General features: G+C 39.8%; 1 protein-coding gene across 1 annotated transcript in view; it reads right to left on the reverse strand.

Moving 5' to 3' along the window:
• Positions 1–367: 367 nt before the first annotated feature.
• LOC103761387 (tyrosine 3-monooxygenase) overlaps positions 368–18,620 on the reverse strand; it is a 30,319-nt gene continuing 12,066 nt past the window's right edge. The window contains exons 8-13 of the mRNA XM_008927987.1: positions 13,012–13,147; positions 12,292–12,361; positions 10,562–10,618; positions 7,752–7,847; positions 2,126–2,259; positions 368–527 (exon numbers count right to left, since the gene is read on the reverse strand). Coding sequence (XP_008926235.1) covers positions 368–527; positions 2,126–2,259; positions 7,752–7,847; positions 10,562–10,618; positions 12,292–12,361; positions 13,012–13,147 — 653 coding nt within the window. The remainder of the gene's footprint in view (positions 528–2,125; positions 2,260–7,751; positions 7,848–10,561; positions 10,619–12,291; positions 12,362–13,011; positions 13,148–18,620) is intronic.

Consider the following 18,620-nt stretch of genomic DNA (forward strand, 5'->3'; position numbering starts at 1 on the left):
CAAATAAAAGACTGTGTGGATGAAAGTTACTATGCTATTTTGTGATAGATAACTTGAAAAGGTGACAGGGGAATAAAAAAAAACCAATAAAGTCCAATAACAAATAAATACACTGCAAACAGATGTAGCTCATATCACCTACCAAAAATTGGAATAATTTGGTCTTTCATGTCGTTGAAACATACTAAATAGGAACTTACTAATGTGTTTAAGTCAGCAGCATAAATTACAGGGAAAAGATTAGATAAACTGAGCTGGTTTGCACATTAAAGATTTTTGCATACAACTACAGCTTCATCACTAACTCTTCAAGTGCTGAAACCACCTTCAAGTATCTCATTGACAGGTGAGATGAACTGCTGTAGTTTTAAGAGATGTTTTCAAGGGCCAAGCAGAGGTTTTTTAGTTCCTCTTTCATCTGACAGAGTGCCTTCTTGACTTTCTGTGGTGTGTTCATAATTTCAGCGCTGTTGGTGAAGGGGTCATAGTATAGAGCAAAAGGCTTCTTGATCTTCATTGTGTAGCTTCTGTGGGGGAAGAAGACAGAGCTTCTAGTTCAAAAGGTACTTCCTTAAGTGTAAAACCTGCAGGACCTAATTTCTCACTATATGGTCATGGACTTATCGGGGAGCAGAGGCTGCTCTGACACGTCCTCACTGATACTCTTTAATGCTGTCTGGTGCAGTGCATCCTCCCCATGGCAGAACAACTTGCAGCCCTGAAGATCTGCAGTGCCTTTTTTCAGCGTGGCTGGCTTAGACCCGTCTGTGCTCTCACAGTTCTACACTAACACAATTCAGAGTTATTACAACCACAAGCTGAGGAATGCAGGAGCACAGCATGTCTGCCGCCTTCACTTCCAAGAAATAACCTGGAGTAGCTCTTTCTGCGTAAAATTCTAAAAACCTGTTGATACTAGGCATCCTCTATTTTTCTGTCTCTATTAAAAGAAAAAAACATGATTGCTTGCTATTTTTGACAATATTTCCATTAAGTACACGCTGGTAGGAACCCCCTGTACTGATGTTGCCATATGTTTTGTGTGCTGACAGATTCTTGTGCCTTTGGTTATTTTGAGCAGCTTTGGCTGTGCAACTGTCTTGAAAAAACGTATTAAAAAGCTTCAAGTCTGAGAATGGTGTATTCCTTGTCCTCGTATGTTCTTTCCAGGTTTGCCTGAGTCAAATGCTCTGCAAGTCCTCTCTCTTCTGCCAGTAAGTTCTCACCTACGTTTTTACACATATTAAAAATTTAACGTGAACATTCAGATTTAAGATGAGGAGCCTAATTAGCCATTGCTATAGCCCCAGCAGACAGTGCTTCTGGGGGAGAGGTGGGGACAGTAGGGAAGAAGTCTGGCTCAGGTTCTTTTCTTCTAATAAATTCCTCATTTCAGCTCCTACATGCTCCCCAGTAGCTCTACAATCAGCCTCCAGACAGAATTGGTCATGTTGTTCTAACTGTTGGAGACGAAGGCCAGAATTTAAACTCTGCTTACTTTAAAAAAAAAAAAAAAAAAAAAAAGAAAAAAAAAAAGAAAAAGAAAAAAAATCCTTACTGCATAACATAATACAGTTAAAGAAATATGTTTAGAAACACCTCGAGCTAATTTGAAATATTGTCATTTGGATTGCAGTCAGCTACTGTGTAGAAATTATATTGCCTGTGAATGCTGATTCTGCATTCTTGTGCAGATATAATCGGAGGAGAAAAGCAATCTTGTTTTTAAGCCCCCTGCTGATCCATGTTAATTCCTGAGACTGCTATAAAATTTCTGTGTGACCTTGGGTAAATCAGTTCTTCATGGCCTCCTCTTTGTATGGACTAGCACATAGGGTGAGACTGCACTCTCACTATTAGTTACAGACTTTACTTAAGAAGTTGCTAAAATGAAGCATTGTTAAGATTAAGCATGGGACAGGGTATAACAAGATATAATTCTGAATTTTTATGAAGCTTTTCTGAGATAAACAAGCTCACGTTTAATTTTGTTGTAAAAAAGCCATTAAGCAGATGCAATGAGTTAGCCTGGCATGGTTATTGCAATAGTGGTACATGTATTTGAAATTAAGACTCAAGCCAGTGTGACCCCCTCAATGAAAATACCCACAATCACTTTACTTACTGAAGCTTGACCTTGGCATCTTCAAAATTTTCTGCTATGAAATAGACAGGTTGGAAGGCTTGATCCTGATAGGGGTGAACTGCAGTCACTTCTGGATCAAAAGGCTTGTACTCTGGCTTGTTTGACAAAGCATACTTTGTAGCAGGAACAACACAGGTTAGAGCAGGTGAATGAACAGAGAAAGAATTAGTCCCTGCTGGACTGTGAAATTCTCTTTGTGGAATAGTTAGGAGTAATATCAAGTCCTGTTCTTTCACAGGTCAAAGCTGATTTTCATAATTAGCAGTTAATAAACCAAATAATAAATATTAAAAAAATAAATTAAAAAAAAATAAATATATATTTCCTATATTATATTGATGGACTACTGGATACCAGAGCCATGTTCCCAGACATGGAAGGGAAAGTCTATGGCACTCCCCAAAATATAAGTATCTGGCAGAAAATAATATCATGCTGCTTTTCTTCAACTAGTATCATAGAAGATTCCCAGTCCTGTGCAGCAGTACTTCAAAGCCCCCTTGCCCATGTCACGAATCTCACATTTCCTGTACTGAAGAACAGATAGAATGCTTCTGTGTTTTATGCACAGCTCCTAGGTCAGTATAGCAGCCTAAAATCTTCCTTGAAGCCCAAAATATAAATAAGCAGTATCCTCTGTGTGTGCGTGTTTGTGTCTTTGGACCCACAGAGGTTCTTTTATATGTTCTCAAGTTCTTTTACATTGTCCCTCAGGCAAACAGGAGGATTACAGAAGCCACTTCTGTCCACACTGTGGTCCATAGGCACATCTCTATCATTTGTTTACATACACTGGAGATATGTTTAAACCAGACACCAGCTTAATATCATCACACAGTCCTAGGAAGGCAACACAGGTCAGGTATAAAGTGAGTTCCTAGACAGTTTTTCTGCCCCTGAAGCCCAAATGAGGTCCTTTAAAGCTAGCTCAGCTCTAGTGACATTTAAACTGCATCATAGATGTGCCTGAAAGCTGGTTGTGCCTCTAGTTGGCCAGGTTGGTGTCCCACAGACACTGTGGTGAAGTGTCCTGGGTGCAAACAAAAAGGAAAAAGGCAACCCATCTCAGTCAATGTTAAAACCATTTTATCCACCTTCAGACTGTCTCATCCACTTAGGAACAGTCTTTTAGTACCCACCCCTTCTTTATTATCTACCTCTTTGCCTTTCTCTCTCCTTCCTCAACCTTCAGAAGGCTCCTTTTGCTATTTTATAATCCAAATACCAACTCTTATGGTACTTGTAAATAACTGGTAAGAGTGGGTGACACAGCAGAAGACTTTCAGTTCAGTCTGCTAACTGGAAAAATTCAGACAGTATCCTTAAGCCCATTTTTTGATATTTCACTGAACCAGGCCTGAACTATCCATCACTGGAGGCCTGCCTTAACCAGGAGACCAATGTGCTGCAGAACTGGTGCAGAAACACATACATGGCTTTAAAGAAAAAAAAATATAGAACAATAATATAAAATTCTAAAAGATGGTGTTTTTCTTGCTCTTCATTTCAGTGTGTAATTGAAGAATAAACTTTGGAGAGCACTCATACAATCTAAGATGGTTGGTGTATACACAAACATGAGGCTGCTCTTAGAATCTTAGAAGCTCTGGGGACTAACGGGAAAAGATTTCAGAAACTCAAAACCTGACAGGGGTCCCGCTATGCTGTCAGTTTTGAAGCAGAACTGAAATCCCATTGATTTCAGTGGAAGTTCAGCTTGAAACTGGATGGCCTTAAAGGCCTCTAAAAGTTAAGTACTAGTTGTGCTGCAAGAAAAGCATATGTAGCACTGAGTGTTGCCAGAAGTGCGGTATGAGCCATAAGATTTTACAGTATGTAGGACAGAGTCCAGCTGAGTGTTAACAGAAGAAGCATTTTGGATAATGTAGAACAGCTGACAGAATATAGTGAAATAAACAGTGCAATACTGAGAGCTGTCGGGGAGGAATTCTTACAGTTCAGAGGAGGCAAGTTTGGCCAGCAGTCAGACCCATTACAACTGTTCAGTTTAGACTCGGGTATGGTTATCCCTCTGATATATAGCTGCTGTTACCAAATCATTTGTTAGATAACAGGGATTCAAGTGCAAGACTCATGCAGATATTTTCTAGCTCTACCTCTCATCCTCTGCCTTTCCCCCAGGTTTTGCCCTGAGTTCGGGCAGGATCAGTTCATCCAAAGCAAATATCTACCTGAAGTTGAGTTTAAACTGCTGAGAGTCTGTGCTGTGGAGCAAAGGGAAATGTTTCGAAGATTTCACAGTCAGGATGTGGTTCCCTGGGTTGCAGTCACATACCCACAGAGAGTCAGTCCAGGCTGCAGTTCAGGGATGTTCCCAGGCTTCTTGGTGATGCTAAGTTCTCATACCACATTAGCTGAATGTACTGGTGCTCACCCTCCCCAGCTGCTTAGGTGTTCTCTTCTTGTAGCTAACCATTTAACCTTAGTAACTCCTGCCCTTATTGCCTCCTCAATGACCAAATCATCCTGCTATTCCTGGTCTAGAGGCCTTCAGTGATGAGGAAAACCCTCCTTTGCACAGACTGCTGCAGTGTGTCTCCTCCAGCACATGACCCACAGTGATAATCCCACAGTACTTGTTATATTCACTGCCAGCAAAGTGCCGAAAATTTCACTGCCTGTGCCAAATATGTCGATCAGCTGAATGATAGGGAATCAAGTCTGGGAACTCCATGCAGAAGCCCACCTCTGGACCCATACTGAGAAGAGTGGTAGATAATTTTTAGCATGGAAAATGGCTTTCTCCCAAGCAGCAACAAAACTTATCTAGAGCTTTCCCAAGCGCCAGCCTAAAACTGCAAACTGTGTTTTGCAAGAAACCGAAGTCTATCATGAGCCTCACTATCGTCCAGTCTTCATCTTCTCAAACAGATCTGTCTAGCCTCTGCTTTATTTCTAAAAAACAAAAAATCTCCTATGAATAGATACTGCACTACACATAGTTCCTCTCTTCAGCCATAAAAGAAACAGTTGGTATACATTTGCAGGTTGCTAGCAGGTGCTAAGGCATTGGACCTCACCTCTTTACTTGCACTGCCACCGTCCATACTGAAGTTAGAATCAGATGCTTATGCAGAATACAGAGATTAAATGGAAATATTTTTATATTTCAGTTTCATTCTAAATAAAAAGATGAATCAGTCAGCCACAGAAGGAAACTTCAGCACCTAAAGCCATGAATATAATTAACTTGTACATAAAAAGTTTCAGATGCTCAAGGTGAAGTGCACAGAACCACTAAGACATTGTCCCAGAAGCTACACAGTGATGAACTTGCAGAGTTCACACAGGGATTGTAGAGGGTGCATAACAGCATTACTGGTTAACTACTTGCCATCCTCAGAATTAGGTGTTATGTACAAGATGAACACATTGTTGGAAGGTGGATAATTCTTCTTCACTACCTATTGAATATCAATGCCATCACATCTGCATGTATTTTCAGTAATATGACGGATGAAGACCCAGGTGGACCCAGCTTTATCAAAAGTTTATCCAGTAGCTTTACCCAACAACTACTGATGGTACAAGTAATGAAAAGAAACTGCCATTTATCAACTCAAGGATGGTTATGACTTCCATTGTCAGCCTCGGAGGTAGGGAGTTCGAGATGCAGTTGTAGTTTTGTGTTATATAGCACAGTTTTGTGCACAAGCAGTTCTTGCCTACTGCTTTAATCAAAAGCAGAAGAGCTTGTTGGTGTCTGGGGAAGAAAAGGACAGAAAAAGAGGGGAGAGAGCACAAATCTGGTGCACTGAAATCCAGACTCTCCAAAAGCGAGCATTTTATGATGAGACTTTTTTACCTTCATCTGTGTCAAAATTACACAAAAAAAAAGAGGCAACATCATACAGATAGATTCTGGGGTGCATATTGCTATGAAAGCTACATAAGTATCAGCAATATGATTACCTGCACCCTTTAGTACCCTGTTTAACATGTAAATAAATTTGACTTAAAACTATAAAATATTAAGATAAGCAGATTATAATAAATGTTGCATTGAATTATGCTTTGACACTGGATCTTTATGGTTCTACCAGGTAAATAAATGCAAGTTTATTTTTCCTGTTTGTTGGCAGTGAAAATAGCAAGTATTGAAGGATTTTCAAATAAACAGTAGCCTCAGCCTTATCCTAGAACAGATAGACATGTAAACAAAATGCATTGCACTGGAGCCTAATTGGTAGGGGAGCTTATTGATCTGCTGTTTCAAAGCAATACACTTCATTGTTCCACAGATGCCTGCTGCAGTAGTGCTAGCACACTGAAATTCATGAGCAATCAGGCCAAGAGTAGGCTGCTGTGAAGAAAGGAAGTCATGTTTATTTCTCTAGAGGGCTAACGAGCATGCAGATCTCTCAGCTTTTCAAGAGAGAAAGCTCTCTACAGATTTCACTCACAAAAATCTCCAAATTGCAAGTGTTGGGAGAAAACCAGTGCTAAACTCAGCAAGTGGTAAAATGAGGGCTGATGTCTGGGAGGGTTCCCCTTTCTCTGTGTTAATTTCAGCTGCCCCTCTGTTGGGTCTCCTACTTTAAATGTCTTGAATTGACACGGGAAGTGGGCTGACTGTACACCATGAGGACAGTTTTGCAATATGTTTATTGTCATAACAATCCAAAGATCTCCAGTTATGGGAGTCCAAGCTATGCTAATTCAGCAACTGTTACATGTGAATGTAGCCCTGCTAGGCTGCTGGTTTATGTGTTAAGCTTAAGATATATCTCCCAGGAAAAAAAAAAGAAAGAAAAGTTTCTGGTTTATAAAAGTGCTTCAAAAGAGTCTTATTTATTTTCCTTTGGCTCCTACAAAATTTAAAAAAATCATCCAGTACCTGCACAACCTGAAGCAGTTGAGACCTACTGATACCAGTTTAGAGCTTTTGCAATTAAAAAATCATTACCTGCTTCATTGCTCTGCAAAACTAAGAAGTTAATATCTCTCCTATCAGCTGTTTGTCCAAAGGAAGGGAAATCCATAAAATTTCTGTAAAGGTGTATGGTTCCTCTTTCCACAGCTAATCTGTCCAAGCAGGGCATTATCAAACCTGTGTACACAGATTTTCATCTATGTAAAACTAGAGCTAAAATTAGTTTTGAAATTTATTTAGGAATGTAAAATATTAAAGCATTTTCTTTTTGTAAGTGTCCATGCTATTTACAGTTTCTTTGCACTTTATTTGGTCCAGTCAGTAAGTGCCTTTCTGGTTCATATCTGTGTGAATATCAATGGCATGGATGAAACAGCTGAGTTCATAGTAGGCATAATATTGCCCTCTAGTGAGTAATTCAGAAAGGTACGTGAGTTTTATGTTAAAGTCAACTGCATTACTACAGATCTAATATTTTATAGGATGGTTGCTTTCATTGCATTTCATTTCTAGATGGAAGACAGGTACATTACCACAGTAGTTTTTCCTCTACTCAGTAACTTCTGGGAAGGGAGAATTAATTTCTTTGCAAAAGAAAAATCTGAATTATAAATTGTACCAGTTTATGCAGAAGAACATAATTTGCTTTTACCAGAGAGTTCAGAAAACCGGATTATATAAATCTTTCAACACTTTGCTTTTGACACATACCATAAGCTCCCCATAAGATGAAAGCAGTCCTGCCCCGTAAGCTTTGATCAATCCATTTTGCTTGCAGAGACCAAACTCCACAGTGAACCAATAGAGCTGGGAATAAGAACAGCTTGTGAAAAACAGTTTGAAAAAGGAGGGATTTTAGAGCTTCTCACTTTTCCTTTAATTGTCTTGTATCCTTATTCTTTAGTATATTTGTATCTTTGAATTTTATAGTTGTATATTTTAAGAAAATTATTTTTCTCTTAACATATAAAACACACTAAATGTTACATATATGTTTTCAGAACTTGTTGCACTTCCAAAAAAAAAAAAAGGATGGGTTATCCATTAGTGGCAAAGTACCCTTCAAGAGTACACCAATTATATCTTTGGCATGCTCCAGTAGAAAATCAAGATACATTTCTCTGGGCCTTTCTTGTGATAAAGCATGCTTAGGACCATACTTCTTTACCTGCTGGACAGTAGTGGGATAAAAGCAACTCTTGACTCTACCAAACTTTTGGTCCTTCCCTTATTACAAAATTTAAGGAAACAGATAGTTCTGGACACTTGGTAAATGAGGCATTTCAAGAATACAGCTTTGTATCACAACTCTTCAAGGTTCCTTCAGAGACACACAGCATTTTGCTGCCTCATACACAGGGATAGACCTTGGCTTCGGGTTAGCCATAAGTACTGCATTCTCAGGACCCTGTTTAAAGAACTGCAGAGAATTTGTAAAATAATGTGAAACTCCATATTATTCTGTCTATTCTTCATCTTACATACTCTTTCTTTCTCCTACCCTTTTTCATATACCTTTTAATTTTGATGACTTGCTTTTAGCCTGAAAATTTATCATTAAAGAAACAACATGCTAGGATCTTTCTTTGCACAGAATCCCGAGCTGTTTTTTTCTACAGTTCAGCTAATAATTATGCATTTTTATTGTGTTAATAATGTTGATTCTTATTATTTCACAGCAAAAAGTCTTTTGAGTACCTGCTCATTTCGCAGCAGGCTTTTTTGACTGCCAAATGAGACATGGGAGGAGGAGGAATTTTTTTTTACTGTTTCTTTAGATATCCTGTATTTGAATTCCAGTTAGTGAGATTCTTTCAGCTCTCACTGTTTTAACAGGCTACAAGAAAAGGTGCTAGCGGCACTCTGTGGATGACATGAACACTGGCAGTTTCTCATCTCTGGTGCGTGGATCCACCTGCACAGTGAAATCATGGGGCTGAATGAAATAATGGCATTTCAAAGTTTGTGTTACAAATGGTATAGACCATAGCAACAAGCAAAGTTGAGATTCTTTAAAGGAACTTTTATCTTAAATGTTGTCATACCATCCAACCTAGTTGCCTACATTCTCTTTATAATGAACAGAGAATGACAGGGACTTCCAGAGATAATCAGAGAATTCACATTAGATTTTTATGTCAGGGTAATGAATACACTAGATTCTTCTCTATCTCCACTTTTTAGAAAAGGAAACTCAAACAGTGAACCTAGATCAGATATATAAATTTTAAACATTTGAGGATTTAGATGTTAGTCCAGAATATATTTACTGTTCAGAATACTTAAATGACACAAAGTTGTATTCTCACAGACTCTGAACTGCAGGTAGCCCTTTCAAAAAGATGCCCTTCTTCTACCTCCTCAAACCCTAGAAGATACTATGGCAATTTCAGATATGAGACCCATTATTCTTCTAATCTAAATCCTGTCTCTAATCTAGTCCTATCCAGTCCAGGATCAGGGAGGGGTGCTTGCAGGGAAATGCTTTATAAGCCACCAGCCTTAACCCAATCTCACCAAGACCTGGGTAACAATGCAAAATAGCTCTCTGGGACTCATAATTCTTTTCACCCTAGTGAAGGTACAGACCTTAATCTCACTCTAGCCTTTCTAGACCTAGAGAGTGGAAATTGCAGTGGAAATGTGAACTGTCACTGTCATAGTGTCCTCACATCACCATCTCAGGACCTGTATGATGTTATGAAAAATTCAGCACTGGTATCTTTTGCTCATCAAACTCTAAAAATAAGGCTAGTCTTACCTAGTCCTGACCTAGGGATGGTTTTGTGCAGATGGGTTTTAGGTGAGCCACAACCTCCTTCCTGAGTGGGGCTGTGGGCTGGGAGAGGAATTTCAGGAGTTACAGTTTCCTCCCATCCACTACCTTTTCTAAATGAATCTCACCCAGGCGACAGCAAGGCTCCATTCCTCCTCTGAAAAAGTCATCAAGACTGGTAAATGGATGTCATTATTCGAAAAAAATCACCGGCCTCCAGAGGACTTTCAGAACAAGTTAAAATGTCAGTAAAGGACTTCATGAGTTGTTTTGACAGATGTATAGTGACTCAGAACAGAATGACAGTACCTACTCTCAAATTGCTGTTAAGTGCTCCCCTATTTTGTGAGGTTAATAAATATGAGGTGAATCAAATTCTGATGGTTCTCTGCACCTTGTGTAGGAGAAAATTCAGGTATCACATTTGATATCTAGTCTATTGGGTAAATCTGGAAAGTGAGTTGGGACCATCCTGTGGCTGAAATTGTAAAAACTCAGCTTAAGAAATATATTCTTATAAAATCCAGAAGCGTAAGTGTATTCTCAGGTGGAATTACATGCTTCTGTGTTCCCCCAGAGGGACTCCAGTCTCTGCTCCAGAACCTTCCTAACCTGTGGAGGAGGTTAGGATGCTCCCATTGTGTAGTTAACCTGAGACACAAGAAGAACCTTCCCTGCATAGTAAGGGATATGCAGTGAATTGTTTGGGGTTTGTCTCCAATATTAAACTGCCATCTGTACTTACTGTGGCCAGTTTCTCAATCTCCACTTCAGATGATCCAAGAGAAGCCAGTCCAATATCCTAAAGCAAGTAAGCAAGCAGGCAGTGTTACACTAGTGTGATTATTCAGCCCAAGGGAGAGAAAGAGGGGAAGGGGGAGGACCACATAATTTCTAGCATGAATAGCATGAACTATTCATTGTTTTTGTCACCCAAAATGACCTTCTATGGCTTCCAGGATGCCTACCTCTCCCTGGCCCCCAGCTACATACCACTGGGAGCCACATTAGATGAGTGTTTAATCCTCAGTGTTCTCTGTGTAAAATTAACCGTCTCTTGGTTTAATTCTGGACTCTCTATCCCAGACAGAGATTTAAATGGAGGCAAGAGAAGGAAGGACAGCAAGGTGGGTTTTATCTTTGCCATTACCTTTCTGTCTCTCACTCCTTCTGAGAGCCTTTATGAGTGGGTCAGATCTGTGTAGGGAGGGTTCTGTTTACTTTTATCTGTGCTTCCTGTTAAATGCTCTTCTCACAATAGAAATCTGTAGATGTCTCTTTTTTGCTGTCCCAGAAGCCATATCATGCAGCAAACAAACAAAATTAGGGCACTTTTACCATTCATCATCTCATGTTGAATGGAATGAAAAAGAATTTTCATGGGGTGAATTTCAACTGTGAAAACACTTTGTGGGAAAAATAAAGTGAAATGTGAAAATTCACTTAATGTGATCCCATGTTGTATAGTCTGTGTTATTGATGGGAAAAGGAGAAAACTGAAAGCTGTGAAATTGCTATAAAATTCTATTTCTAATGTGTCTTGAGTTCTGGTATTGAACTAAACTGAAGAGGTTTCTTCCAGAATAAATTATAGAGGTCTAGGATATTTAAAGCAGTACTCCTCTGATTCTGATAATAACCAATATCTATGAGCAAAAGGGTAACTGCCATGTATTCAAGTTGATACAACTGGAAACCACATTAGATGAGTTGAACTGATTTTCTTTTCAAAATATTCTGACAAGAACCTTCATCACGTTACCCCTCTGATCCTATTGCCAGTTTCCACATTAGCCACTGATTGATAAACCTGGACAATGAGTTACCTTCTTCCCTCTGTTATGGTTTTGAGCAACATTCATAGTTCTGAAGTCTTTAATTATGCAAGGTTGTTGAGTTCACTTGGGTCTGACACTAAATACTCCCTTATTGTACAAATAAGCTTGGTTTGCTTTTTGAAGCCTGCTCTCCAGTGTGAGCAATGCTGTGAGAATCTGGTGAGTTGTAAAAGGAAAAAGAGCTCTGATGAATGACGTGGTGATGGACACAATTAAAGTCTCATGTGAGATAAAAATGTATATCCAGAGACAGAACCAGCTTGGGGGCTCAGCGGCTGTTGCTGTTTAGGTTCATGTGGTGCAGGACAGGAAGCCAGGAGAGCAACATTGTCAGTAAAGCTCCACCACCAGCACCACAGAGACATCCTTCTCCGGACTGACATAGCCCTCCCACACAGAGAAGTCCCACAAGCACTCCCTGCCCTTCCTTTTACACCACGTCTGTAGGGAGCAGCGCTACCACTCCCTTGGAGTAAATGTCTCCCAGAGTGCTGCTAGCCCACCACCCCTGGAGGTAGTGATTCAGGCACAATCCAGTCTTAAAATTGCATTTTATGGTAAGCTGCATGTATTTAAGGCACATTTGGCCTGCTATCCAGAGCAGTTGCTTAAACAGCCAGCAGAACAAGCTTCTTACCTGTGAAAAGTGGGCAAACTCCTTGTCAGCTAGCATGGGAACATGACCCAGCAACTCATGGCAACAGTCTCTGAAAAATAAGTGACCTTCATGTCTGTTAAAGGCTTCTTTTTCTGCCTTTCATTAACTTCCCATGAAGAACTTTAGCCAACAGACCCCAAAGGGAGCTAGTACAAGAGCTGCTTCGCAGTGGATGCCTCCATACCTGTCCTGGCTCTACAAGGAGTGTGACAGAACATTCCCTTCTGCCATGGGAAGCCATCTGCCCCCTGCTACCTTGTCTATTGTCTCACTTGGGATGGCATGGACACCAACCTTCTATGTCACAACATCTTTGAAAGGCCCCTATTTTGTCCCAGGATACAACAAAAGCGTCTGTGTGAACTTGTAATTTCTCATGAAATGTTATTGCTGTTGTCTGGCCAGCACTTACTGGGAGAGTTTCACAGCAGGAAATCAAACCCCAGCAGATGGTAACTGAAGGCAGTATGAAAAGATTAAACCAGATATTCTCCAGTCTTTTCCTTCCCCAGACAACTTTGCAAGAGAGACAGAGAACCACACCCTCTCATGCATGACTTCCCCTTCTAACTCTCCAGCTACCAGTTTCCTAAATTGTTTCATTCTGTGGACTACTGGATAGAACTCCAGGGCCATTCCCAAGAGAATCATCCCCAACACATTCAGAAGGATGGGATTACTCCAGAGCATCAAACTTACGGTTCTGGGGAATGCATAGGAGAAGAGAAATGCCTTATATACTGCGTGCACGGGAAGACACGGAATGCCAGGCTGGCAAGGAAGTCACGAGCAGACAGAAGTCCTGCAGCTGGTCTCAGCTGGAAACCTGTTCTCTCTGCAAAGGGAAGGGAGACCAAACTTAGGCATTTCTAGGGTTAACTGCCCCAGAAATAGGGACCTAATATGTCCCTTCACCAAGCATAGTAGGTAAACCCTAGCTTATCATTGTTGGTTTGCCCCTGTACTGCTATGGGACCAGTTACTGCAGCATCAAATCACTTAGCCATCCATCCTACATGCATACACACAGCCATGATATGAGGTATGGGAGTACTGCCTATCCCAGTTCACATTTTTAGCACATTTACACACATTTATGTACTATGTCCCACACGGCAGTGGTGTGTCTGAGGTCACACGTGATCCTTATGATCAAGCAGGGAACAGAACCTGCAATTTCCATTCTGGCTTGTCTATTAATTCTTGGATTATCTCTCTCACTTCCCGTCTAGCACATGTAAAAGAAAAACAGGAGTTAGACAAGTGACACAACCCACCCCTACCCTTGTCTGAGAGCACCTGGCTCTTCCCTGAATCTAGGTTACTGTTTAGCCCTCTCCTGAAAACTTTCTTCTTCCCTGCACTGAAACTTCTGGTACTTTGCACTGTTGAAGATAGAAGTAGGTGGATCATGGGTCTGCTCTATTAGGGCAATTTTTCTATTCCTCAGTTGGCATAGTTCAACATAACCCAGAGGTAGAATTGGAGTATACTATTCCATTTAATTTCCCTTTGTCAGTGCATGCTCCACATAACTATTGGGGCACTGTCAAAACTTGCTATCAATTTTGTCTTTCTGCCTGAACTTCATTAGAATGGGAACATGCAGGAGAAAGAGCAATGGGTCATCGTCAGAGATAAGGGTCCTGGAATTTAGCCCTTAACCATTTAATATCAGAGTCTCCAAGAGTGCTTTCACTTATTTTTCCCAGGTTTTTTTTTAATTTGTTTTGTTGGATTTTTGTTTGTTTGTTTGTTTTACCATTATGTTTGTCTAGAACTACACAGCCTCCCATTGATGCGATCATACACATTTTGCTTTGCATATGTCCATAGAACAGGACAGAACAATGCCATACTCTTGCACTTCAATTTCAGCTTGTGCTACCAGTGTTACCCCAGGACACCCTGCATTACTATGAAAGGTCTGTGAGAGATGACTAACAAAATAACCAGTCTGATAGTCAACAGAACACACAATCTACATTTCCATGGGAAACATGTTGGTGGTCTGCAAAGCTAAGAAAATTGAAAATCACTGCTTTCAAAGTGAGCCAATGATAATCTTTTTGAAGTCTTATATTCAAAATCTGTGTTGCATTCTCAGCTCCCATAAATGACATTTCAACTTCTTTAAAGCATAAAACTACATTTTAAAAAAAACAGAAATGGCTTTATTCTCCCTTCTCTACCCATATTCTATTGTGTCATGAAGCCAGGAACCTAATTTTTTTTATGTAAACAAACAAAAAAATCCCACCCAGAAACCAAGCCATTTACAAGATTTGTTTTGATTTGTTTTTTAATGTTTCTTTCAGAATTTCTTGTCTTACTCTATGAGGCTATTTCTCATTAAAAAAGAAAAAAAAGTAGAGAGAGAAATAAAAAGAAAGAAAAAAGGATGCTTCAAAGAATTAGAAGTGACAAACATATGAAGCAATACATAAATGAGGGGACAGCAAAGAGTGCTTCTACCTGACATTGTGATGGACTAGATGGTGGGCATTTGCCACAGTTACCTTCTGTTGCTCCACTGAATTCAAAGGTAATGGGTACAGAACTGCCACAAAGCTGAATCATAAGTGGTTGTATTCTCCCCCCTCCTCAGTTAAGAAAGCAGGGGGGTTGGGGAAATAGACTGGCAACTATGTCTCCTTAAGTACTGGCCAGGAACTGACACAAGAAGGGTAGGTAATCCCTTGCTGCTGATGCCATACTAAGTCAACCCAGAAGAATGTGAAAATCTCAGAATTCGGTAATCTTTCAGCTGAATTCTGAGTCTGAGTGAACTGAAAACTGCACTAGCTAAAAACCAAGATCTACGTAACTCAGTTTTGGAAGGACTACGAAAGAATCTAGGGAAATTTATATTGTTGTAGCATCCATGTTGGAGGAGCAGGAGGGAAAATGAAAATTACAGCCTGTGTTCCTTGAGATACCCTTTTAAACATAGGCCAGTGTATCAGACAGTCTGCTGATGGAACAGACTTGGCCAGTTGCCTTGAAAACCATAGGAAAAAGTTATTTGCTGAAGGTAACATCTGCAAAATTTGAACTTCTATTTCATTACTGCACAATAAAATAAGCAATTAGTAGAAAATTAGGGGTGTGGCTGGTGGAACCTGCTGCCAAAAGATCTGTGAAATCAAAATGACTTGAAAAGAAGGTCTTGAGTAGTTGACCTAAAGTGATCTGCAAGGCTTAATTCTTGGCCTAAAAACTAGTGTATACACGCAGCCTGTGCATTGTAGTATGAGCTTGCTTGAATTCACTGACTGTAATGTCTTCCAGCTGTGGAGGACAATGACTGCCTAAATCCAAACATCTTTCCTAGAAAGAAAGATGTGCCTAGGTTCATCTACTTAACCCTTTAGAAAAACACTTGCCATGTTAAATGGCAAACCACTTGCCATGGTTAACCATTTAAAACCCCTTTAACTAATTATGAAATATTTATGATGTATAGTTCATTTCTGTTCAAACCAATGTCACTAACAGCCAGGTAACACTAGAGAGATCTTGTATTGAAGACAAAAGCAATTGCTTTCTTAGGTTCACAGATATTGCCGAGTAAAAGAGAAGATGAAAGTTTATCTGGCTTTGTGGGCTGGTTGTCACATGCTCATTTTCACTCTGCTATATCCCTCACTCTCTCTCTCCCACTCTCTCTCTCTTTCTCTCTATTCCTGTAGTTTATTATTTTCAAAGCTGTTCTAGAGGAGGTTCAGAATGGAAATGTTTCTTCACTTGCAGAGTGGTCAAACACTGAAATAGGCTTCCTAGAAAAGTGGTTAATGGCCCAAGCCTGTCAGTGTTTTATTAAGGTCAACGACCTTAATGACGTGCTTTAACTTTTGGTCAGCCCTGAATTGGCCTGGCAGTTGGGCCAAATGATCACTGTAGATCCCTTCCCACTGAAATTATTCTATTCTATTCTATTCTATTCTATTCTATTCTATTCTATTCTATTCTATTCTATTCTATTTCTATTCTATTTCTATTCTATTCTATTCTATTTAGATCTTATCATCACATATGCTAAAGAATATTCCAGTTCTTTAAGGCAGTATTTAGCAGAGATTCATGCTGGGATTTATGTCCTAAATGGGAGAATGGGACAGTTCAGAGCTCACCAGTGACAGGAGGAACTGCACTACGCATCTCCACATAGGTTATAATTGAAATATGTGCACTGTATGCCAAGGAGACACATCACAGCCTATAGCTTGGTTAAGCTGTGGTTGGTTGAGCACTGCACAACTGTAACACAGGAAAGAGCCTAAGCACACAGTTGATTTATGACTTGTGAAGAAGCAAAAATTCTGGTCTTGCTAACACTGGTAGTAAAAGCCAACCAATTAGTAATAAATCACTACTTATAACTCCTTATAAATCATATGCCTCAGCCAGTGGCTACTTGGCATGAGGTTGTCTTTAACACAGATTTTTAGACCTTGCAAATGCTTCTGATTCAGCCTGTTTGTTACAAAGGGGCCTTGCAATAATGTCAGTATTCATACTAATCTAGAAACTATTCTACATAGTGATATGACCTTATTAGAAGAAAGCTAGGTAAGATATCAGTTCAAAGCCCCCATAATGGGACTAAAATAGTTTCCTCAATCTTAATTGTGTCTAGCTGTTAACACAACTCTTTTGAAAAAATTTTGTTCTATTCATGCATAACCTGTAGGCTAAACTAATCCAAGTTTTATCTACAGTTTAAGGAGGGTAGGACCAGTGGCCCCAAGAGCCATTCTTTCCTTTTTCCTTAGACATCCGTTCCAGCATGGAATAAAATGTCTCTGAAATGCCTAAGTCTTGTTCCCAATCAGAATAGTTCAGATGATTAGCTTACACTAGTCACCTGTGAACATCTTCCCAACCATTATTGGCAGATTTTTGAGAATTGCTGCCTTTTTTTTTTTTTTCAGATGACAACTTGTTTGACTCAGAGAAAATTTAGAACCAGAACCTATGAAAGAAGTGAGCAGACTCCAGGCAATCAAATCCTGTCAGCCAACATGAACAATACAAATAGTATTATGACAGGGTAGTCTTACATTACCCTAAATTCTCCCATTTTGAAATCATCTATTTCACTTAAAGAATATGAATATTTGTGGTAATCAAGTTAGGATCACATGATTTCTGGAGCTCCCTGCTGTCACCTACTGCGTAAATGAAAAGAGATGAAATCAACTACTTCATGAGAAAAAATATTAATCAGCCCAGTTACTATAGGAGAGGAGTAAGATGGAGATCTGAATAGAAGGGAAGACATATGAGAAAATACATAATGTATACACAGAAAAATTCCTACAGCTGGGTGCGATGGTGCTCATGGGAGATGCTTTTCATATGGCAACCCTCCCCTCCCTTCCACTAGAAGTACACTTAAAACCTTGTCATTGAGTAGCTTAATCTTCTCTAAAAATGGCAACATTTTAGAAAACTCTTCAGCAACAGAAAGCTTATTCAAGCTTACTAGCATCCCCTACTGTTATACGTAGCAGATCACTTGATCTCCTGAACAGTATGTTTAAACATAATTTATTTAAAGTTAAGCTATATTTTTTATTATTTATTTCATCATAGTGATTAGCTGTCTTATCTCTAGCACATCTTCTTTTCACTAAGAAGGAATAAGGAGGTTTTAAAGGTGACCTTTCTTTAGTCATTCTTGATAATCAAGTGATTCACACAGAGCACCTAGCCTTGGGAATCTATGCAGCCTGTAGCCTCACAAAAGTAATGCAGGCTCCCTTCCTCTTCTGCTCTTTGCTAGTCAGACCCCAGCTAACAGCAGACAGGTCAGCCTAGCAATCTTGTGTGTCCTTTGATCTAAAGTCACTTCCTTATGCCTTTACAGACCACAACCACAGCGTTTGTGCTCTTCTGTCAGCCACCTGGTAGGTATCACAGAGGTCAGTGTGGCAAATGGTGCTGTGGAGACAGAAAGAAGCAGAGTTGTTTCAAGGCAGCTGCTGATTGGCCAGCAGGACCACCTGGAAATAATTTTCTCTAGTATACATTGCCATCCCGTCTCATACATTGGAAAAAAATATGTACCTGTACTTGTGTTTGGCTCTTACTAGCAGTAGGGCTTTTAGAAGCATAAAACACAGCCAAATGCATAAAAAAACCCTGTGTGTGGAAGTCATGTTGAGCAGTGTGCAGCTGTGACTGTACCGCTGCTAGCACTGGGATGAACTGATTAGTGCCACACCAACTGCAGCCACACACAAACTTATTTACCACCTGGTCCCCAGATACACCTGGTATGAATGTCCTGTGCTACAGCTCAT

This window comes from Manacus vitellinus, unplaced genomic scaffold, assembly GCF_001715985.3.
Source record: "Manacus vitellinus isolate BGI_N305 unplaced genomic scaffold, ASM171598v3 scaffold_5_pilon, whole genome shotgun sequence".
NCBI lineage: Eukaryota > Metazoa > Chordata > Aves > Passeriformes > Pipridae > Manacus > Manacus vitellinus.